The following is a 23,497-nucleotide window of genomic DNA, read 5'->3' as shown; positions in this document are numbered from 1 at the left end:
TCTTCTCGTCTCTCCCCCGGAATTGATGCTTTTTTCGGATGCATCAAAAGAAGGGTGGGGGCTCACATGCTACACCATTACATCTCCGGCCAATGGTCCGAATCAGAAAGGTACCAGCACATAAATCTTTTAGAAATGCGGGCAGCCTTTCTGGCCCTCAAAAAGTTCCACCAGGTCCTGGAGGGGCACTCCGTGCTGTTGATGAGCGACAACACCACGGTAGTAGCTTATTTAAGCAAACGGGGCGGTACCTTTTCGCAGCAGCTGTGCCATCTTGCATTAGAGATACTCAAATGGGCAGAGGACAACTCTGTGACTCTATCAGCTCCCTTCATTCTGGGCAAGCGGAATGTGCTAGCAGACAAGCCTAGCAGAGTGACTCAGATAGTTGGCACCGAGTGGTCTTTGAATCCTCTGATAGCCAACAAAGTCCTGACTTTGTGGGGTTCCCCGATTGTGGATCTGTTCGCAACGGCCCTGAATTTTAGGCTCCCGTTGTACTGCTCCCCAGTCCCGTATCTCCAAGCTCTTTGGCAAGATACTTTCCAACAACGGTGGATAACCCTGGATGCTTATGCGTTTCCCCCGTTCTGTCTGATGAGAAAAGTCCTCAACCAGGTACGAGCAAGCAACAACTTGCAAATAACCCTCATAGCTCCGCTATGGCATCACGCAGAATGGTTCCCGGACCTTCTGCATCTCCTCAAGGAGATCCCGAGGGAGCTCCCTCCACAGCACGACCTCCTCAAACAACCACATGCAAACATCTTCCACAAAGCCGTAGCTTCTCTTCGACTAAACGCAACCGGTTGCGAAAAGAATGACTGGACACCTCAGGAGATCCACAGAGGCAGTCTACCAGGCAAAGTGATCAGTTTTCTGTGGTTGGTGTCGTGGAAGGGGTATCTCTCCCCTCAATGCCTCTGTTCCAACTATAGCGGAGTTTCTTGTATACCTTCGGGAAGAAATGCTTCTTTCGGTCTCGGCAGTCAAGGGCTACCACTCAGCCTTGAGTCTCGCCTTAAGACTGAAAGGAGTCGATATTTCCTCCTCGTTGGAACTTTCTTTGCTCATACGTAGTTACGAGCTTACTTGTCCCCAGGCAGAGCTAAGATTTCCCCCTTGGAACGTGGTTTGGGTCCTCAGGTCTCTGAAGGGCTTCCCCTATGAACCACTACGCCAGGCCTCCGATCCCCACCTCACGTGGAAGACCGTGTTCCTATTCGCTCTGGCTTCAACCAAGAGAGTCAGCGAACTTCATGGTCTATCTTCTGATGTCTCCCACTCTAGGAGATGGGGGGAAGTAATCCTCAACTACGTCCCTGAGTTTGTAGCTAAGACTCAAAATCCGGGTGTACCGGACTCCAAGTTCGGCCCATTTCAGATAGAGAGTCTTCGTTCTGTAACCGAAGATCCAAACCAATTGTTGCTATGTCCCGTAAGGAGTCTGAGGTGTTACTTGAGAAAAACAGCAAAAACTCGCCCCTGTGTACTAGCACTTTTTTGTCAGCACGGGGAAGGTCACGAGGAATACTATTCCCTCCTGGATAAGGAAAGTAATCGAATACGCTCTATATCCAGATCCTCCTCTGTCCAACCGACCCAGAGCTCATGACGTCAGAGGCATTGCAACGTCTCTGGCGTTTAAGAAGAATTTTTCTGTTGCACAGGTATTGCAAGCGGGCGTGTGGAAACGTCAGACGACCTTCACAGCCCACTACCTGAAAGACGTAACCCACAGGAGCATGGAAACCTTTTCTATTGGTCCTGTGGTGGCCACACAACAAGTGATCTAATGCCTCAGGCTCCTTGATGGACAAGTAGCAGAGGGTTGAGGGCTGAGGGCTGAGGTTACCCGGGTTAGTCTGGGGTGAATGAAAAGAATATCTCTCTCCCTTCTTTCTTTCACTTTCTCCCCTCCTGGGGAAACAGCTCCGTAAGACCGAAGCATAGCTGACCTCACCTCTCTCCAGGTAAGATTCATTTCCATTGCGCATCCTGAGCATGAATAAATACTTTGTTACGTCACCAATACCTCATGAGGGAGGGTATTGGATATGTCTTAGAACTCATGCTTATCCTCGAGTTCCTACATAAAGACAAGTCGTGAGTGTCTCACACACAAGCTTCTGCAGCCCGCTATCATTGAGTTACCTTGTAACTACTTTGATTTTAGCAAGGGTAGGGTTCCTACTAATTAGATCAAAGATCAATTAGAGGGAACCCCGGGTCATGACCAAGGCCAGTTGGTAGAACTTCCTCCCTCCTAAGAGTAAGTCACCCTATAAATAGCAAAAGTTTGTATTTGTGTCAGAACAAATAACATTTTGAAATAATTTGTATTTTTCCTAACATATAAACCTGGAGCTATTTATACAAATTGGCCCGCCACCCTGTCCCCCTAGGAGTCCTGCCAGAAAGCAAAAGTGGTTACTCAACCGACAGGTGTGAGTGAGCGGGGTAGCTAGTCTAATCCAAACCCTCTCCCGCTAACTTGCGGATGGGGTAATTATACCTCGCTAAAACTGTCTTGGCTGGTTTTCAGCGTTGCCAAAAGTAATACCCTACTTTAAAGTGCATGGCAATATTTTGAATAGACCATCCTAACATTCAATTTCTATATACTGTATTTCAAAATGTGAGCTTTACAAAACGAAAGTAAAAAGACCGGTTTTTCTTACGATTTTACTAACCCAAGTTTCTCAATCTCACCATCAGGTGTTCACTAGCATTGTTTATAAAATCTATTTGGAAGAACAGTACTGTGTACCCTCCCTCTCATGAATGGTTGTAGTCAGTCCTTGGAAGCCCAGAGCTTAGACTGGGTGCTGACATGCTTGGTTTAGTCCACTGTTCACTAGTGAGTGTGATTACTATAAAGGTTGTACTGAAGTATGACATGAAAGAAAAGCTTTAAGTGGTACTCCACTATCTGGATAAATGATGCGGAAGTGCACTCAATCTCCTTGATTACTTAGGTGTTGGCACGGGATCAGTAGGAGCTGATTGGCTATCAGCACACGTATCATTTCTACTGAATCCATGGACTTGTGCACTGATCCATCCGGGATTGTTAATGGGGTGGGTGAGAACTACTTCCTTTCTAAAGAGAAGAGAGATCTTTTAAAGTCCCATGGTAGTTCTTTCATTGATTTCTTCACAGAAGAATTGTCAAAATCTGAAGAGTGAGAGAAGTGGGATAGCTTCACAGACAGCATATCTTTCAATTGTGTAGCAATTGGTGTTTAGTTGATGAAGAACTTCCCCTGGTAATGGTGCAATCAACAGTCTATATTTCACCAGTCTCATTTTTGTGACCAACCCCAAAGGTACCAGTTGGTGAGAAATCTGTACATTAGTAGCTTTAAGGCAAACAGTGGTCATTGTTACATAAAGCTCATGATCACTGCCCAACCATGGAGCTACAAAATTGGCTTATGAGCTCTGCATAGGCAAAGGGAATCCGATCGACCAGGGTCTGCATGATCATATAGATGTTGTATTAGTGATATCCCCCATCAGCCTACCATATGGTGCTGGAGGTAAATCGAAGGTAGGACAGTTCACCTGTGACTGATGAAATCACATGAATTGTCATACCAGGTTCCTGGTCACTAATCGACCCAAAAATACAGCTTTTTGCAGAAGCACTGTATCAACTTGCAGAGGTAGCATGAGTGATATCCCTATCAGCCTACCATCCAAGGCTGCGGTAGGACTGTCTACCTGCAACTGATGAAGTAGTGGAGGCCATCACACCAATCAAAGAATAGCCAACCGTCCCTTAATGTAAAGGTTTGTAAGACAATTTTAGTATGCCATGAAGTGGCACATGGATGGGAAAGGTTGGTACATAGGCCCCACCCTTCCCTCGATTACGGTGCTAGTGTTTGGTTTGAGTAGGATCACTCCCCTGCACCATGTGCAATAGAGGTAACCACAGCACCAGTTAACACTGTGCTTGACTGAGCCTAAAGGCTTCAGTTAGCAGTCGAGTGCCGTCACTTCCTGTCAAAGGAGTAGATCGATCGTTACAAGTCCCAAGGATCTTTCAGCTAAAGGCCTTCACATGTGACTGCACTATCTTCTTTATCTTCTTAGCGAAGAAGTTTCTGATTAAGAGAAAGGGGAAAGGTAGAGAGCAAACTTCCTCCTCTTCCCCCCTGTCAACTATACTGCCCTGCTGTCGGAGAGGAGTCATGGTCTTGGTTACTGATAATGACTGCACTCCCTCATAGGAGGTAGCTACAGGTTCTTCCTGTGCCAAAACTCAATCCACTGCATACACCACATCAAGTGGGAGCGTTGGGAACAGTCACTGACACTGCACTGCACTGGATCACTCGCCCGGGGACAATTATTGGTACCAGGTGTTTCCGCCATACAAATGATTTTCATTATCGGTCACACAGGTATGGGTAACTGTCCAAAATAGGTAACTCCCACCTGAGAAGTAGAGAAACTACCTCAAAGTTTCATGAGCTCTGGTTCACAATCATTGTCTAAGGAATGGAAGAGTGGGAGATCCTAATTACAGTTCCTTCCTCACAATAAATACATGGAGCCTGTGGATTCAAAGGTGTTTATCCTTATAAGAACAAGTCCACTTCACCACATGGTTACTTTATAATGTACATACGTTGTTACATACAAGAGCGCTTACCAGCAAAAAAACGTGGTGCAACCATAAATAAAGATAGACCCAATAGCTAAAAGAAAGCAGCACAACATTATGTCCTTTCTGTATGGCTATTCTGTAGCGTGGGTGGTCGTGGCTTCCCTCTCATGCCGCTTTGTATATTTGCTGAAGATGTGTGCTTATTTTAAAGTATGTAGGTTTGTATACATATAGGAACAAATTTGTCTAGGCCCTCATATGAACTTAAAATTATTGGTGAAAACCCTATTCAGTTTAGCTTTTGAAGTACAAGCCTTGTCTTGTAAACTTAGCTGCTGTAACCAATTGATACTTACTTTTAACTGAATTCAGTGCTAAAATTTATTTCAAGACCAAATGCCTACCTATCATGATTTTTTGCATGACATATTCAATTGTTGGTGGGAACCCAGACAGAATCCCTGTGTCCAAGTATGGCTTTAAAAATCTACTTGTGGAGTATTATAGAATTATGAAAAGTTCCATTTGTATGTCTAAAGATGCCCTTCCTTTCTTATTGAAGAACTTTATCATTGATACCCACTTCAATTAGGGGAGTCTATGTTTCTATTGCTAAACTGAGAGCCCTTAACATCAGGGTAGTGGCCACATCTCTCAATTTTCTGAAAACTTTTCTTTTGATAAGGTTGTAAAAGCAACTTATTGTCAAATAATTTTTATCATTCACTTTGTGCTTTAGTTGCTGGCAGCTACGTTTTATCTAGAATCGAAGGGAGTCCTTTCTCTTCCTTCCCCCCCCCCCATGGAATTTTTTGTTTTGTTATGGGGTACATGGAAGTATGCATACAGTACACATTGGTTTTTGCCAGAGACACTTTTACATTTTTTGGTCCTTTATTTAGTAGGCTCGCCCTTTATCCCTTGTACAGTAAAGTCCTTGACACAGGAACAATTATATCTTTGATTACATAGTGTACTTTAGTATTTTTCACTTACAGAATTTCTTATAGTACCGCACATGGTAAGAAGATATGTATCATGGCTTGTCACCTTGTTCAAGCTATAAAATGTTGAGACAGAAAGGTTGGACCATAAGTAAGAAGGATTACTTTTGCACTCGTTAGAGAATTAGTAATTTAGATGAATGTGTTTGCGGTAGCTATAGCCACCTGTTAAGATAATACCGCTTTTACTGGCCAGACGGTACTACTTGCATCCGTCTCTCTGGTTATGGCTCATTTTACCTTTGCCTTCACATTCACTGAGTACTCTAGCCTATATTTTCCACATTCTACTCTCCTCATACACCTGTAAACATTGAGATTACTAAACAGTTCTCCATCACTCAAGGGCATAACTACTACACTGTAACTGTTCAGTGGCTACTTTCCTCTTGGTAAGGGTGGAAGAGACTTTAGCTATGTTAAGTAGCTCGTCTAGTGTAAGGACACTCCAAAATCAAACCAATGTTCTCTGGTCTTGGGTAGTACCACAGCCTCTGTATCATGGTCTTCCACTGTCTTGGATTAGAGTTTTCTTTTGCTTGAAGGCACACTTGTGCATGCAGTTCTATCTTTTTTCTCTTCCTCTTGTTTTTTTCTTAATGGGTTGTTGGGCAGGCTTAATAGAAGGGCCATGGATTCCTGGTGGTTAATCAAAAGGTTGTCTTTTCCTTATTTGTTTTATTATCATTTTGAAACCATCCCTACTGTCCTCCTTCCAGTTGAACTTGCTATCCTGTAGGGTGAGTCGGCTCTGCCATGTTGACCAATTTTTATCCGTCTTATCTTAAGTGTATGGTTTATGTCAATCACTTTGAAAATATTTCTGTACATATTGTTTTTGTTATCATTATTATTCAGTTAGTCTCTTGAGGATGAGGCCTTTACCTTTGCATGATTTTTTTGGAGAGCAGTGCTGTACCTAAAACCCAAACCCTAGGAAAAAATTCTGGACAGGAGCTCACGCTAGAGACAGGGCATGAGAGCTGCTGGTCGAGATGTCGACACCCTCCTTTGTGACTCCCTTGCCTCAGGACATTCCCGAGGTGCTTCGGTGACCCCATCATGTGAAATCTTCAGCCTCTGCAATAATACTCTTTGATCTAGATCTATCCGTGCTGAGGGACACATCCATGACCAAGTTTGCCCAGATGCCAAGGTCTTGTGTATCAGTTTTGCTTGAAATATTGGAACAGGTGACTTCTCAATTCTGTTCTCAGCACTTGTACAAGCACATCATGAGCACGTTGCTGCGACAAAGATCCTTTCCGACTAACTTCTCGTGTGTTTTCTTGAGCAAAAAGGTGCCAGCGACAACTATCCCAGATTTCCCATGATCCTTTTGAAACCTAGAGAAAAAGAATTCGATTGCCACCCACTTTGCCAGACATGAGCTGAGAGAGTTACGCCCCTTATGGAATGCATTGGTATGAGAGCTATAGCCTGGTTCCCGCTTAGTGAATGTCATCAGGATGGTAATGGAGGAAGAAGGCACAAACAGAGCTCTTCTTCCACCAATCAATTACAGTACTACTAAAGACCCAGGCCCTTCAAGTATAACTATTCCAAGGTCTTCATCCCACCTTTAGTGAGCGCTGAGGAAGAATCTGGTGACCTACAGGTCCAGTTGGCTACTCCAGGCTCTGCCTTCCTTGGAAAAGCTAAGACAGTGCTCCTTCCTTTCACCTGCAACCTTGCCTTCCAGGTTGAGGAATAGAAGAAGGAAAAGCAGAAAGGATCACAGAATTCAGTGACTTCCTGCAGCTTCTATGAGTAAGTACATACTTGTCAACATTGGGAGCAAAACAACGTTCAAGACGTGGTCGCCTATTTCACTCGTGATATACCAAAACACGCTCCTTACTGGTAGGAATGGAGGTGACAGGAGGGCTACCAAGGTTTACAGATTCCTATAGTTTACTCTTAGAATGGATTAGTCAATGGGGAATTGGAGACCAGTCTTCGGTCTTTGTGCTTTGTTTCCCAGATGCCATTCAGACCGGTCACTACTAGTAGCGTTCTGTCCATCATAATTATGATGACCACTCCGTCCCTATAGACCTGAAGGACACATACCCTTAAATCCATTTCCTCTGTCCTATACAGTAGATGGTTTTCTCTGCTTTGTCTTTGGGAGAGTAGCCATCAATTCAAATCCTGATGCTTCAGACTGGCTACCACTCCCCAAGTGTTCAAACCAGTCTCTATTCAGCACTTTCAATCAGCAACCTTTCCACCGACGGGTCTTGCCAATTGGCGGCCCTTTCTACCCTCTTAAAAAGGAATTACTTTGCCTCTTGTATCAATATGTGTATTAAGATATATGGAAGAAAGTTCTTTAGGACTCTTAAGACCGAGAGTGGAATAACTAATAATACCATAGCATGACAGCTATAGGGGTTCCCTGGCAAACAATCATAGCAACAGTGCAAACATAGCTGTTGCTACACTGATTTACAGATCGACAAAGACAATGCTTTCAGAGTCTTCCTCCATTGACAAGAAGCCTAGTTCCACATGGCTGCCTTCCCAGTGATTTCTCATTTAGTTCCTAAAATTTTACTTGTTTACAACCAGAGCTCCTCTTACCTCCAGGTTAGGTGACAATAGGAATACTGTGCAACCTACCTTAGTAGATCCATGATGAACTCCTTTGTGAGTATAGTACTCCTCTTTTAAAATCTACCGTCCTCAGACAGAGCAGAGAAGGGGTGAGGCACGTTTCTGAATTTGCTCTCGTCTAGAGGATGCGATCATCGGAAAGAAAGCACCTGCTCCTCAAGCTACAGGAAATGCTTGAAGTGCTTCTACTTTGTAAGTTTTCTAAAGGGTTTGATGGAGTACTGTACCGTGTTTCAATAATGGCTGATAATGCTTTCATTTATGTCCAAAGATTCAAAGTTACAAAGGTGCCCTGTTCACAAACCCTTCTCAAGCAGGTACATTCTTCTATGGAGAAGATGCGATGTAGCTGCGCCAGGTTCTTTCAGGCAAGAACACTATTTGAACAAAAACACTCAACTGACTGAGTCCAGGTGTGGGGCTTTTAGGATATCCTTATATCATTGCATAGTGGAAATGCTTTGTTTTCTCATCATCACTCGACTTGATTGCCATGCAGTTGGGATAGAAACTTCCATGCTTCTCCAGTCACAGACTGTCTGTTTAAATTTGAAGATACCTTCCAACATCTCCTGGAATCCTAAATGCTTATGCCTTTCTGTCCATCTTGCCCTGTTTTACCGATTCCTCAACAGTTGGTGGAGGACATTAAGATTTAAACCCTGATTGCTCTTAAGCAGTAGCCAGATTAGCATTTCATTTCTCTTTCCCTCATTGGGGAAGTTCCTCAATTTCCATGATAATGATACTTCTCAGTTCCTAATCCAAGTATTCAAATTGGATTCAGACCTGGACTCTTCATGAGAATCAATAAAACTCTCCAATAGGAGGAGTGACAGTCTTTACCTCCTGAGAGCTGAAGCTGCTTGGAATCTTTTCACAAGTCCTCAGGTCAGTGAATTGGACCCACTTAAAATCAGGTTAGCGTGAGCAAAGCGAGTAGAAAAACGTCATATCTTTAACTGTGCCACTAGCAATTCTAAAGGATAAAAAATGGTCTCACATTACCTTGGATCAGCAGTCCATGGAAGAGAAATAGAAAGAAAGCTGCCACGACTTCAATCCTTATTCCTCTCCCCCATTCAAAGATGAATAGCTGGGCCAAGAATGACTAGCTTCCTGTTCTCTAGTGGGGAGGGAAACATCACAACTCCTCCTTCAGAATGTAAGAAAGAAATATCCTTAAGCGCTGTTTTGTTATGGCTTCATGGAAGAATTGGATATGCTCTCCCATGAGGGGACCAGTCAGGACATAATCACACAAAGCCAGAATATTGGATCTTCCCTAGTCTTCAGGAAGAACCTTTGGGTGCAGTGGTCGTTGATCCGACAAGCTTCCATACTGAGAAACTTCTATACAAGTCAGTAATAGAGGTATCTCTCCCCTCCTCCTTACGAGGGGAAGGATGGATAGAATGTAGGGTAAATTGTGGCTAAATAGCCTTACATCATGACATATCCCGGCGTCAATGACCCTAGATGTCAGAATGCCTGAAAACTCTAAATCAATCAATCAATCATGACATATCTTTCCAGGGATATAGGTTCTCCCTCGACCATTAGTCAGTGGAAAGAAACCTAGCCCAACCCATATATTATAGTGCGATATTGGGTTATTGAAAAAGTAGTCTTATAATGGAAATTTTCTTAAAAGTGGTTACCCATAATCACCTTTTAATGACCTTGAAAGGAATATAGAACAGTTCATTCAAGACTTCGTCCATAGAGAGAGTGATATTTTTTTTTATTGGTTTGCTGTATTTGTTTTGTTACTACAGAACTGTAGATATCTACTATACATACTGTATCAAAATCAATATATCACACATGCTTTATCAAGTATTTTGTTTTCTTTGTAGATCGAATTCACTGCTATGCGAGATCAGTATATGCGCTGTGGAGAAGGTTTCCTGATATGCTATTCATTGACAGACAGGAGGAGCTTTGAGGAAGTAGCTGGTTATAGAAAACTAATAGCAAAGGTTCGCGCAGCCGACTCTATCCCGATTGTTTTAGTTGGTAATAAGGTAGACTTGGATGATCCTATGCACAGGAAGGTAAGAAGACTTTATTATTGATAAATATGTTTGTGTTGTGAATTTAGACTATGATCATGCAAATTGCAAACTTCCTTTGTTCCAACATGGAGTACTTACCTCGAACTACTTTCTTAGGAGTATCTAGGATTCTCCTCCCAACCGACCAGAATTTTGTGATTTCCCCTATCTCCGTTTTCCCTAGTGGGGTCCCTCTGTGGCGGATGGATACTCGCTCTGAGGCGACCCGGGTCAGCGTGCGAGAGTAAGGAGCTAGGTCTCAGTCGCCAGTAAGCTTCTGGTCGCGGCGTAGTTCACATCTCACCGCTCTCTCACATCCCGTCCGACCCTTTGTGTTACCACGTGGTTACCGCGTGTTATACCCATTCCCTTTTGCCCTTTCATTCACCTCCTTTCCCAGTGTTCTTGTGTTGCTTGGTGTTTTAGTGCTTCCTTATGGAATCTCAATGCCGTTGCCCCGGGCCTAAGGCCGGTAAGTCTTGTGGTGCGTGGCTGTCGAAGCCAGAGGTAGACCCGCATTCGTTGTGCTCCTCTTGCAGGGGTAGTGTTTGTTCCCTGTCTTCCACGTGTCCAGAGTGCGTGTCCTGGCCAGAGATCCAGTGGGCCTTTTACGCCACCAAGAAGAAGGCGGCTCCGAAGAGGTCCCCTAAGAAGGCTCCCCATCACCTTCCCCTTCCCAGAGTAGTGGACGAGGTAAGTCCGTTGCGGGGAAGCGGCCCATTGCCGCGCCTCATGAGTCTGATGTAACTGATGTGGGGGCTGTTGTTGCTTCGCAGGCGTGTGGGGAGCCTGCTGGGGAGGCGGGAGTGTGTTCGGGAGATGAGGTTCTGGTGCGCGCAGGACCTGTCTCGACCGAAGACCCGATGTGGGGGAAGGCTGGATCGGCTCCTTCCCCTGCATCGTGGCAGTGCATTTCAGGTACTTCAGCACCCGGGGGAGAGGTAGACAAAGAGAGGCAGCCTACAGGTTCGTCGGACCCCGATTCCATTGTCTGAGCGGCTCAGATCACCGATGCGCCAAGAAGAGGAGTTCGATGGTTGGTTCGCATCTAGGAGGGCGCTGCGGACTTCCCCTGCGCCATCGTCGACGCTCCCGCCTGACTTCATGTAGCCCTTCACGCCGGTGGAACAACGCCAAGATCCTACATCATCGTCAAAGGACTCGGAGGACTCGGCTAGCTCTTCTTCCGTCTCTTTCTCCTCTTCCCCCGTCTCTTTCTCCTCTTCCCCATCGTCGTCGTCTTCAGAGGACTCCGACCCCCGGGAGGCGAGAAGGAAACGGAAGAGGTCTCGTAGGAGGAAGTCTCGCTCCCGTTCAGGCCTTTCCAGGAAATGATTGAAGACCTCCAAGAGGAAGAGCAAGAAGAGGCGTTCGTCCGGAGACAAGTGAGCGCGAGTGGCTTTCCCCCATAGTGGGTCGATCAGGGCCTCCGCCGCTCCAGTGTCTGCTGCATTGGCCTCTGGAGCCGCCCCTGCGCCCTTGCCACGTGTGTCGTCCGCTTGATCTGCCCATCGGTCGAAGCCTCCGACGCACGTTGGCTTCACCATGCCATTACCCGCCAAGTCACCGGCTCCATCCGCCCAGTGGAGAAAGCCGCTGTTTCGGTCCGGTATCATGGCCTGCATCCCCGGTGCCACGGCAGCTCTGACAAAGTGCTCTAGCCAATCGGTGGTTCATTGTGGGCCCCATGCCCCACGGATCTCCCTGGGAGGGGGTAGACCCATGACGGCTACCTCCGGCTCGACGGATCCACCCGTGATGGAAGTATCCGCGCCATTGGATCGGCTGGAAAGAGAGGACTTAGCATCCCACATGGATCCATCCGTGCTCGTCGATGCACCCGACACGGAGGACCAGGTGGTGGTAGGCTTGATGGACGTCGGAGAATGTTCAGTGGATCAGGTGTCGTCCTATAGGAAAGTCCTGGCCCTAATTAGACGCCATCACCGGCTAGATGATCCTAAGCCATCGACAGAGCAAGCTTGGCTCTCGAGGTTGAGAAGGATGGTGGATAACCCCGTCCAACAGAAGCCATCACTGACCCTCCCGTTGGCTCCGGACATAAAGTTGGGGATGGAGCACGTAGACAGGTACGTCGCAGGGCAGGTAAATTCATTCAGAGCCCAAGGGTCCTCAAGCTACTGCCGGGGCTAAGGACCCAGAAAAGATTTTACGTTCCTGACGGACGGCACTCGAGACCCTTCGCAGTGGAAGTGGCGATATCCACCCTCAACCAGGGCAGCTCAGAAGACAGGACCACCTCTGTGCTTTTCGCCAGCCGAGGCTTCCATGATGGAAGATACGGCACAGGATATCGTGAACGTGATATTGTGGTTAGACTGGTGGGAATGCACCTTGGTGGGCTTTCGGCTGTCCCACGACCTGAAGGTACCCAAAAAACCAGACTCTGCTCCAAGAACTGATCTGCTCAGGGGGAAGGCCATGAAGTTCCTTACCTTCCAGTCCCTCACACAGAAGGCAAACTGGATCTTGCGGAGGAGAGACACGGTCCTCAACAGGTTGGTCCGTAAGCTCCCCGAACAAGAGTCGAAGTGTCTAAGGAACTTGCCGGTGTGGGGTGACTCTGTCTTCCCCCTGAAGGCAGTGGAAGAAGCTATGGAGAGGGTCCGGAAGCTCAAGGAGACAGGGGATCCCAGACCCCCTACAGTAAGACGTCCCACTCATAGAAGGGTTGTGACGGACGGCCCCCACCCTTCTACATCACAGACTAGAAGAGACTCCCCTTCTTCGTCCTGGCGTCAAGCGTCGCAGCCCTCCCGTAGGGGAAGTACTACGCCTCGGGCCTCCTTTAGACCGAGTTACTCCGGCTCAAGGAGAGGCCATTCTAGCCGCGCCTCCAGGAGGAGGTAGGGAGAGAGGCCCCCCACTCCTGCCGCAACCTTAGGTAGGGGGATGCCTCAAACATTTTTGGCAAGCATGGCGGGACAACGGGGCGGATCCGTGGTCCGTGGCAGTCGTGAGAGAAGGATACAGAGTGCCCTTCCTGGTGGAGCCGCCCCCTCTGATCCCCGATCAACCTGCAGAATGGCTGGCACCCAAGGACCCCTTGAAGAAGGCAGCACTACAAGAGGAGGTGTCAGCCATGCTGAGCAAAGGAGCTCTAGAACTAGTCAAGGACTTGTCCCCGGGGTTCTACAGCAGGCTCTTCCTGGTGGAGAAGGCAACATGGTTGGAGGCCAGTCATCGACCTCTCGGCCCTCAAGTTCATAAGCAAGACGGCCTTCAAGATGGACACACCGAAGTCAGTGCTGGCAGCCTTGAGGGAAGGGGATTTCATGATGTCCCTGGACCTCAAGGGTGCATACTTTCAGATCCCTGTCCACTCCTCCAGCAGGAAGTTCCTCAGAGTGAAGTGGTGTTCCCATTCTGTAATTCAGGACCCTATGCTTCGGCCTGTCGACATTTCCGCAGTTTTTCACGAGGGTGTTCACCACAGTGTCAGTATGGGCACACGAGCAGGGGATCCTCCTGATCCACTACCTAGACAACTGGTTGCTTCTTACATCCTCAGAGGCAGCACTGAAGGAGCAAGGCACGAAACTGTTACAGTTCTGCAGGGACTTGGGGATCACCATCAACATGGAAAAATTGCAGTTAGTCCCCTCCACCAGGATGACATACCTGGGGATGGTCCTAGACTCCAAGTTGGGGAAAGCATTCCCCTCCGCAGAGAGGCTCGAGAAGTTAGATCAGGTACTCTACCCCATCCTATCGGACATACCAAAGAGAGCCAAGGACCGGCAGAGACTAGTGGGCCGCCTGGTATCGTTGGAGAAGTTGGTCCCTTGGGGAAGACTCAAACTAAGAAAGGTTCAGTGGAACCTGAAGGAACTCTGGTCCCTGGGAGAATCTCAGCACAAGACGGTCGATGTGTCACCGGAGACCAAAGAGACATTGAAGTGGTGGTCTGACAGGTCAAACACTCTGAAGGGAATGCCATTCGCGACCGCCCCTCCAGAGATGTTGCTCTTCACAGATGCGTCGAAGGAGGGGTGGGGAGCCCATCTCCTCGAAGAAACAGCAAGAGGGAAATGGTCCCCGGAGGAGAGGGCCTTACACATAAACGTACTCGAGCTGTTAGCGGTCCAGAGACCATGCATAAAGTTCGTTCATCATCTCCGAGGGAACACGGTGGCGCCTCATGTGTGACAATCCCACCATGGTAGCCTACGTGAAGAAACAAGGAGGACTAGAATCAAGGGAGTTGTGCGACCTCACAGCAAGGATCCTGGAATGGGCCGAGAAAGAGCACATCGAGTTAACGGCCAGATTAATTCCAGGGAAGAAGAACGTCTTAGCCGACGACCTCAGCAGGGTAGGTCAAGTAGTAGGGTCAGAATGGTCCCTACACCCGAAGGTGGCCCAGACAGTCCTCCACAAGGGGGGGTCGCCGGTGAGAGACCTGTTCGCCACGAGGCTCAACGCCCAGCTCCCCGTGTTCTGTTCTCAAGTACTGGACCCAGGAGCAGCGTTCGAGGACGCCTTCCAGCACCCGTGGGACGGACTTGACGTGTACGCCTTCCCATCCTTCGGGACCCTCAGACAGGTCCTCTACAGAGTCAGACGGTCAAAGAACTTGCAGATGACTTTGGTAGCGCCCTGGTGGCCGGAGAGAGAGTGGTTCGCAGACCTAAAGGAGTTAGCGGTCCTCCCGCTGTGGCCGCTGCCGGACAGAGAAGACCTTCTCCGTCAGCCCCACTTCAGAAAGTTCCACGAAAACCCTCAGTCCCTCCGGCTACATGCATGGAGGTTATCGAGCGTCTGCAGAAGAAGGAAGGATTCTCGTTGAAGACTGCCGCGAGGATGACTGGTTATCTGAGGAGATCCTCGGTCATGATCTACCAGGCAAAATGGGCCACATTCACAAAGTGGTGTGCCTCCCAGAACCTGAGACCGTTGGACGCATCTATTCACAAGGTAGCAGACTTCCTGGTTCACCTGAGGGACGTCCTAGGGATGTCTATCCCAGCTATCAAGGGAGTTCGAGCCACACTGGGCCAAGTCTTCCTCCTCAAGGGACTCGACTTAGGAGCCTCTCGTCAAATCTCTATGCTCATAAGGAGTTTTGAGCAGTCATGTTCTCCCCGCGCCTCTAGAGTACCGCAATGGGACATAGCCAGAGTCCTTAAGGTCCCATCTAAACCACCCTTCTAACCACTCAGGAATATTCATGATAAGGACCTTACCCTTAAAACAGTCTTCCTCCTAGCCTTGGCCTCCGCTAAACGAGTCAGTGAGCTCCACGGGTTGTCTTGCGAGATCTCTCACTCGAAAGGTTGGAAAGACCTAAGTTTTAAGTTTCTTCCGGACTTTGTAGCCAAGACTCAAAATCCTGCTTCCTGGGACTCCAAGTTCGAGGGTTTTTCGGTCCCAGCAATCCCACGTTCAGACAATCCCGAAGACTTGTCGTTGTGCCCGGTCAGATCAGTCAGAAAATACCTTGAAAGGACATCCAGGCTTCGGCCTGGGATCAAGAGCCTGTTTGTTTCGTCAGGTCAGGTAAAGAAAGTGGTGTCTAAGAACACCATCTCTTTTTTTTTTTTTTTTTTTTTTTTTTTTTTTTTTTTTTTTGCCCTAAGCGGTCATTTCGCTAATGATAATTTTTCAAAGTTAATATCATTTCTTTATGCTTATAATTCGTATTTATAGTTAAAAGTAGAGATATTGATTAAATGGTGGAATAAAAAAACAAACAATTAATACTACTATTATTTCATTTCAAAAGGCTACATAATACTGAATATTCCAATGGGTTCTTTTTATCTTCAACCGTAAATCTTACACCAGGATCAGCAACAAAAACAAAGTGACAAGTCTCTCTCTCTCTCTCTCTCTCTCTCTCTCTCTCTCTCTCTCTCTCTCTCTCTCTCTCTCTCTCTCCCCTATATAGTTTTGTGAAATCTCGTTGTCCAGTCATTCGGCAATGAGAAGTCATTTTTGCGCTCGGCATCGAGAGAAAACTTTGTTTCTTCAATATCCTCATCACTGGAGGATTCAGAACTAGTGCTCTCATTATCAAACAGGTTATCATTATGAGATTCCTCAACAAGAATATCATTTATTTCATCGAAAGAAATAACCTTCCTCTTTAGACCGCTCATTGTAAAAGGAACCACAAACAACCTTTTCTGCATGAACGCCCAAAGCGCACTGAGAGGAAACCAGTTTTCTAACATCAAGCTACCTTTAGAAAAATAGTTGCCAGACATCATATAAGTTTCTATTTACAGCTTACATATGCTGAGAGTGTTGCCAAGTGGTGATCCTATATTTGCTATACGAGTAAACGTATTATCACGAGACTGACGACTTGAAAAAGGCAGTTAAAGTCATGAATGGAATATACCGTTGAAGGCGGTACCGAGTAGATCTTGGTGAACGGGTTATCACATGGGTGATGCTTAACAGGTTAATAGAGATCTAGCTAAAGTTAGTGCATGGTGCAAATTATGGGGATGAATTTGAATCCTAACAAAACTACAAGTATGATTGTAAGGAGGTCGAGGACAGTGACTCCTCAATATCCTGATCTCAGCTTTGATAAAGTTTCTTTAACTCTGTATGACTCTTAAACATAGGTGGTATTTTCAGCAGCAGATTTACTTTTGAGAAACGCATTAGGTCTGTGTCTTCTTTAATTACACAAAAAATTTACTTATTGGTAAAGTCTTTCAAGATTTTGGGTGATCAATCTATTCTGAAGAAGTGTTTTAATTCTTTCATTCTACCTTGTTTTGAGTGTTGTTCTCCTGTCTGGTCTGCAGCAGCTTAATCTCATCTTAATTTGTTGGACAGGAACTTACTGTCTATTAAATTTCTTATTCCGGATCTAGATATTCTCTGGCACTGTCGTTCAATTAGATCATTTTGTATGTTGCATAAGATTTTTCATGATTCTCATCATCGTTTGCATCCCATTTGTAACACTAGGTATGCAGTTAATTCTAAAAGTCAGTTCTTTTCCATTCTAAAAGTTTTATTCCAGCTGTGACCAAGTTGTGGAATGATCTTCCTAATCGGGTAGATAAATCAGTGGAACTTCAAAAGTTTAAACTTGCATTAAATGCTTTCATGTTGAACAGGCTGACATACATCTCCCTTTTTTTTTTTTTTTTTTTTTTTTTTTTTTTTTTTTTTTTTTTTTTTTTATGAAAGATCTGTTTTAATGTTATTATTCTTGAAATATTTTATTTTAATTGTTCATTACTTATGTATTTCATTTATTTCCTTGTTTCCTTTTACTTACTGCATTTTTTTTTCCCTGTTGGAGCTCTCTGGCTAATAGCATCCTGCTTTTCCAACTATGGTTGTAGCTTAGCCAGTAATAGTGATATTGGAACGGCAGTTGAAATAAAATAGTCAGCTGCATGAGACTGGTGAAGTGGTTGGAAATCGTTTAACCACTAGTAAATGAAAGTATTCCAGTTGTATCCAGAGCAGAACTCTTATAATTCTATAAGACACTTGGCTTCTCAATGCTCTGTAGACATGTGCTCAAGAAAAATGAGAAGGTAATAGTGCTGAAATTAATGGCCAAGAAACATTGGTAAGATTAAATTACAAATGGAATTTCAGGGAGTCCTGTCCCCCAGAGCCTTGCAAACAGATGAAGACTATATTGTAATTAAAGTGATACAATAGATGTTATGACTTAATTTATCTGAATCAAGTTCTTTATTGACAACTTGCCATGAGACTTTCTTCGTATGAATTCTCAGAAAATGGCAGGTGGGAGGCTCCTACATAGCAGTCAGAGAAAACTTTAATTAGTTTTATTTTTATCCTCAGCTTATGAAGAGGTTACTTCTGAAGCAATAGTTTTTTATCATTCAAAGTTAAGAAAGTTAAGAATGGAAATATTTTATTTTAGTTTTAAAATAATGTAATTATTTTATTTTTATTATAAGATTAAGTGGCTGAATGTCTTTTGTTTGGGACTAAGACATAAGGTTAGTGGATGTCACTAAATATTGGCTTTTCTTTTTATTGAACATGAGCTGAAATTATTTCAGGTTTCAACCGAAGAAGGACAGGCGTTAGCACAATCCATGGGATGCCCTTTCTTTGAAACTTCTGCTGCTCTTCGTCACTTTGTCGACGATGCTTTTCACATGCTTGTTCGGGAAATTCGAAAGAAGCAAAAAGAAGCGAGTGGAGGCGAAGTGGCACGGAGAACCCCACTGTCTCGTTGGCGGAGGTTTAAAAACATATTTTTATGGATCTTCCGTCGTCCACGATACAGGTAGAAGTGGAACTAGGGATCTGATGTATGGATCTTCCATATGTTATGTATATTTGTATTTTTTCTTTTCCTGTCAGGTAGTAGTAGTACTCCCATATTTTTTGTAAAGAAAAGATTCTCCAAAATTCCTGTGACAGAATACAAAAGACAGTAGAGACATAAGGACATTAGGAAGTGTGGTTGCAGTGGCTTTTGTATAGTAGCTGGATATTATATTGGTATTTACAACTGGAGATGTAGGATAAACGAATTGGCATAATGCTGCTAAATTTTATTTGGTATAAGGCCAAAGACAAAAATTTAAAACAGTGTTATGATTATGTATACATACTGGACTGTAATACAAATTGGGTGCTTCTATCATTGATTGTATATATTTTATTGGGTATTAAGTGTTAATGATTGCATTTGTTTCCTAGTTCCAAAGAAATGATTGTGGAGTGTTATAAAGTCTTCATATTTAGGATACTTTGCATTTGCTTTTAATTAGATATGAAAGAAAAGTTTTATTTTTTATACTTTATATTCATTTTGCTACATTTGATATATATTCAACAGCATGGATCACTTCTTTGAAAAAGAGTTCTTAATGTGAAGTTAGACAAAGCCAAGAAACACTTCATTGTAATTGGTGAAATAATTCAATATCTTTTGTGTTTTGAATGGGGAGAGCACCATTTGACCTGATGTAGTTATCATTTCATATGCTTTCTTCGTAATTTTTATTTTTTGCACATTCTTCCAGGCTGCGTAGAAAGAAATTGTCTTAATGAGTGATTGAGCTCCCAGTGCAAAAGGTAAGTATGCCTGGGCATTTGCCTTTGGAAATTTTGAATAAAGTACTACAGCATTGTTAAAGAAAAAGTAGTTTGGTCTTTATGTAATATTGCAGAAAGATGTCTTCAAAACATTTTTTTATGAAAATTAAGATTTGTTTTCCTGTTTGTGGAAACTTAGGTAAAGAAGGTCTATTAAAGCATTATTCTTGGTTTTTGCCCAGTTAGTAGATTTGATCTTTGTTTATATTTGTTGAGAATTTTACTTTTATAAATACTAATACAGTAGATTGCATTTAAGTTGTCAATATGAAAGCCTATTGTATTATAGTTTTATCATTCGTGACTCGGTAATGATTAAATCAGAATAATAAGTTACGAAACACATCAAAGAATTGATTGTGGTGACATTCTAATTGCAAGTGAAATGTCAGATTGTCGAGTTCTGATTTTCTAAGGTAGCATTTATGAATGCAGTACTACTGTATCTGCTATTAATAAGAATGATCTAAGATTGCATCGTCACTGTTTGGTACTTAAAAGGTAGCAAGACAAAGTACTGTAGTCATGAAAGTTTCAGTAGCAATTATGTCAGGTTATGAAAGGTGAAAATATAGGGAATTTTATATATTTTATTAGTTGGCACTCTGGTGTGGGTAGAAAGATAATGTCTACACATGCAACATTTTCAGGGGTGTCAAGGTGGTAAGAGAAATATAGGGCAAATCATTACTATAGAAATTTCAATCATATTGTTCTGGATGCAAGATTTTAGGAAATATTAATTTTGTTGCTGACTGTGTAGTACGTCCCTGCCGAAGGAATTGGTTATGGAAAGCGAGTGACATTTGTTTAATTCCATAGGTATGTTGCCAAGCAAAGTGTCAATGGTTTCCGTAGAAACACAATTTGTTTACAATTTTGTGTGAAGGTATTGTCTTTGTACAGGATTTAAATCAACCCCCTTTTTTCAACTGTTCAGTATTTATAACAGAAACTTATTTGATTGAATTGGGTTTAAAGATTACTGTACTTGTTGCAAACAGGGTTCTCTCATTGAAATTAGGATGCCATTATAAAAGTACAGCTTTGCGTAATTGTTTACAACACCATGCTCTCCATTTACTCCAAAATGATGCAATCCTGCAGTTCTCATCTTCTTGCACAGTAATTAGGTGGGTATTTAACATGTTGACTGCAATGTGCTCCGTATATGGTTCACAGGGTGACTCTCTGAATGACCAATGTGTACCCTATAGGTACACATGCTAAGAATTTTATGTATTTTTTTCAAATATCCAAAATTTAATCAAAATGTGCTTTTTTTACCAAAATATTTTTGTGGTATATTGGAAATTAATTAAAATAAACTAGAACATTAACTAAACACTTCATTCATTGCTGAAAATAATCTTCATATGCTGGCTAAAGGGGCATATTTTTTTTTTTAATTCTTTCTTTCAGTAAAAAAAATAGAAAACATTATCATTAGATCAATAAAAATGCTATCCTTTTAACCCTAGATTATATTTATATACATTCAATAGAAAAATAAATCAGTTTGGTAAACCTTTTATTTCTGAAAAGAAAATAATGGTGTCCTTTTCTGGGTGAAAAAATATCCATTTATAAATTGTATGACAAAGGAAATCATGTAGTATTTAGAGTACAAGTATGAAATTAACATTCTGTTTTGCTTCTACATAAGAAAAACATAAAATACACAAATTTCTTTATATTCTTCAAACTGAATGTTTCAAGTTGAAACAACTGAGACAAAGGAAAGGTTTATCCTCACAATTCTCACAATATGTGTTTATTCTTCGTGCTTTCTTTCGAGCCACAGAACTTTCTTCATTCTGTGACAGTATTTCATAACAGGAACGACAATGCCTTCTTCTCTTGGCTTTGGGGCCAGTAGCTTCAGTCAGGGAATGTTCAGATCGTGTTCCTTCAATTTGTGAACGCCTTGGACCTGGCTTTACATTTTCTTCTTGTTTTCCTGTAAGAAGTGACATTATACGCTCCTTGAAATCAGTTATTGAAATGGGTTTGCCAGGAGAATAGTATTTGTTGTGCAAAACCCTTGCATTCACATTGCATGTTCCAGTCAACAATTCTACTGCTAATTTACGATACCATTTCAAGTACAGTATATTTTGAATGAACAGTATATCAAATGTATGCTGGCTTCAGGAACTTCTGTTTATGTACGCTGGCATCACGAATTCTGTTTGGTTGACTATGTTGACATGTCAGTTCCAAGTCGTCTAGGGAGGAAACCGAGCTATTTTCTTTTTATAACCCCTTCCCCCTTCCTCAACATATCCTGCTAATTATTGCTTTCCCAGAATTTAAATAACCACCTAATTACTGTGCAAGAAGATGAGAACTGCAGGATTGCATTATTTTGGAGTAAATGGTGAGCGTGGTGTTGTAATCAATTACCCAGCTTTGATTATTGTTATAATCATTACCCGGTATTATTGTTACTATTATTATTATTATTATTATTATTATTATTATTATTATTATTATTATTTTTATTATTTAACATACTACATTCCTGGTAATCAAGCAATGAAGCCCAATCATTACCTTGATGAGGAGGCTTCCAAAATAGCAATGGGTAAAGGAAAATTAACCAAAACATTTGGTCTAGAAAGAGCTAATAAGTGAAGATCAAGGGAAAAAAGGTTTTATATGTTGGAACCGTGATGCACAGTACTCTTGAGTAACAATACAACCTCGCGTAAACTCAGGAGAATCTACATCTACAACTTTGCTGGGAAAACTGTTCACAAGTTTGCAGTGAAGGGAATGAAAGACCCATTACTGGTATTGATTTAATCTCCAAATTACCTGTTAAATTATTTTATTGCTAAAAGATGCATTTCTGTTACTTGATTAATATCATCTTTAACAGTACTTAGTAGTCAAATATTTTTGTAATATTCATGTTATCTGTACATCTACATTCATATTAGAAAAAAATGAGTACAGTAGTTTTAAAGAAAGTAAAAATTTTGGGTTGGGCAAGTGATAAAAGATGACTAGAGCTTAGTAAAAGAGTTGCAGGGGACGAAAATTTGTTCATTCGGTTGAGACTTCCATTGTCTTTGTATTAACATTTTTGAAACCTAGGACATAACACCTCATCAGCTCAAGTAGTTACCAATGTGTCATAGGTAGTCTAATGTGTGCAGTGTAAGGGAATACGTAGAGTTCATGTGTACTTATACGACACATTAAAAATGAAGTCCAAGTAGTCCAGATATAATCTCAACAGGTATTGCACTATGAAAAATGTGTGATCAACACATACAAGTTCAATCCTAGTCATTGTATAGCTTTCAAACAATTTAAATCGACCTCATCTTCATTTTAGATATATTATCATTCTTTGAATGGTTGGGTGAATGTTTTCAATAATCCTATAAGAAAGAGTTCAGGAAACAGAACTAGGGTAGCACAGTCTACTTTGGAACAGACCTGGATTAATTCCTGTCTGTTTTACGGCATTGATGTCTGTCTGGTGCTGACTGTTTAAAGTGTTTGGAACTGAATTAAAATCAGATTATGCAAGTTTTTTAATAATTTTTATGTAAAACCTATCTCTTCTGTATTTAAAGATTTAATTGTTTTTGTATTTTTGGGAAATTATTTACTATGGGGGAAGCAAATATGATGAAATTTTAGGAATTCTCTTCTTCCTGACACAAGATGTTAGTATGTATGTACTGTATGTATATTGCTAATGAAGGGAATGGCTTGATACAGAGTGATGGAGAGTTCAATGTCTCGACTTTCTTACTTGAAACATTCCCTGTTTATTTTCATGTAGAATACAGGTATTAGTTCTTGATCAAAAGATGTTGAAGGAAAAGGAGACCCTTTCCAATGTTTCATCAGTTTACTTACTTCAAATAGTCTGAGCTTAGGGTTGTGGTGGCCGATGTGGTAACGTCCCTGACTGGTGATCGCCAGACTGGGGTTCGAGGCCCACTCAAACAAGTTTGTTTCTCTGGTCGCTGCAACCTCACATTCCTTGTGAGCTAAGGAAGGGGGGGTTTTGGAGAGCCTACAGGTCTACCTGCTGAGTCATCAGCGGCAATTGCCTGGCCCTCCTTGGTCCTAGCTTGGGTTGAAAGGGGCTTGGG

General features: G+C 43.0%; 1 protein-coding gene across 1 annotated transcript in view; it reads left to right on the top strand.

Moving 5' to 3' along the window:
- Positions 1-22,781, top strand: part of LOC137620799 (GTP-binding protein Rit2-like) — a 50,898-nt gene extending 28,117 nt beyond the window's left edge. The window contains exons 4-6 of the mRNA XM_068351245.1: positions 10,101-10,298; positions 18,332-18,561; positions 19,307-22,781. Of these exons, the coding sequence (XP_068207346.1) occupies positions 10,101-10,298; positions 18,332-18,561; positions 19,307-19,331 (453 nt within the window). The 3' untranslated portion in view covers positions 19,332-22,781. The remainder of the gene's footprint in view (positions 1-10,100; positions 10,299-18,331; positions 18,562-19,306) is intronic.
- Positions 22,782-23,497: the final 716 nt, after the last annotated feature.

Source organism: Palaemon carinicauda, chromosome 27 (genome assembly GCF_036898095.1).
Source record: "Palaemon carinicauda isolate YSFRI2023 chromosome 27, ASM3689809v2, whole genome shotgun sequence".
NCBI lineage: Eukaryota > Metazoa > Arthropoda > Malacostraca > Decapoda > Palaemonidae > Palaemon > Palaemon carinicauda.
Note: the sequence above shows the minus strand (reverse complement) of the source record. Positions and strands in the feature narration are given on the sequence as shown.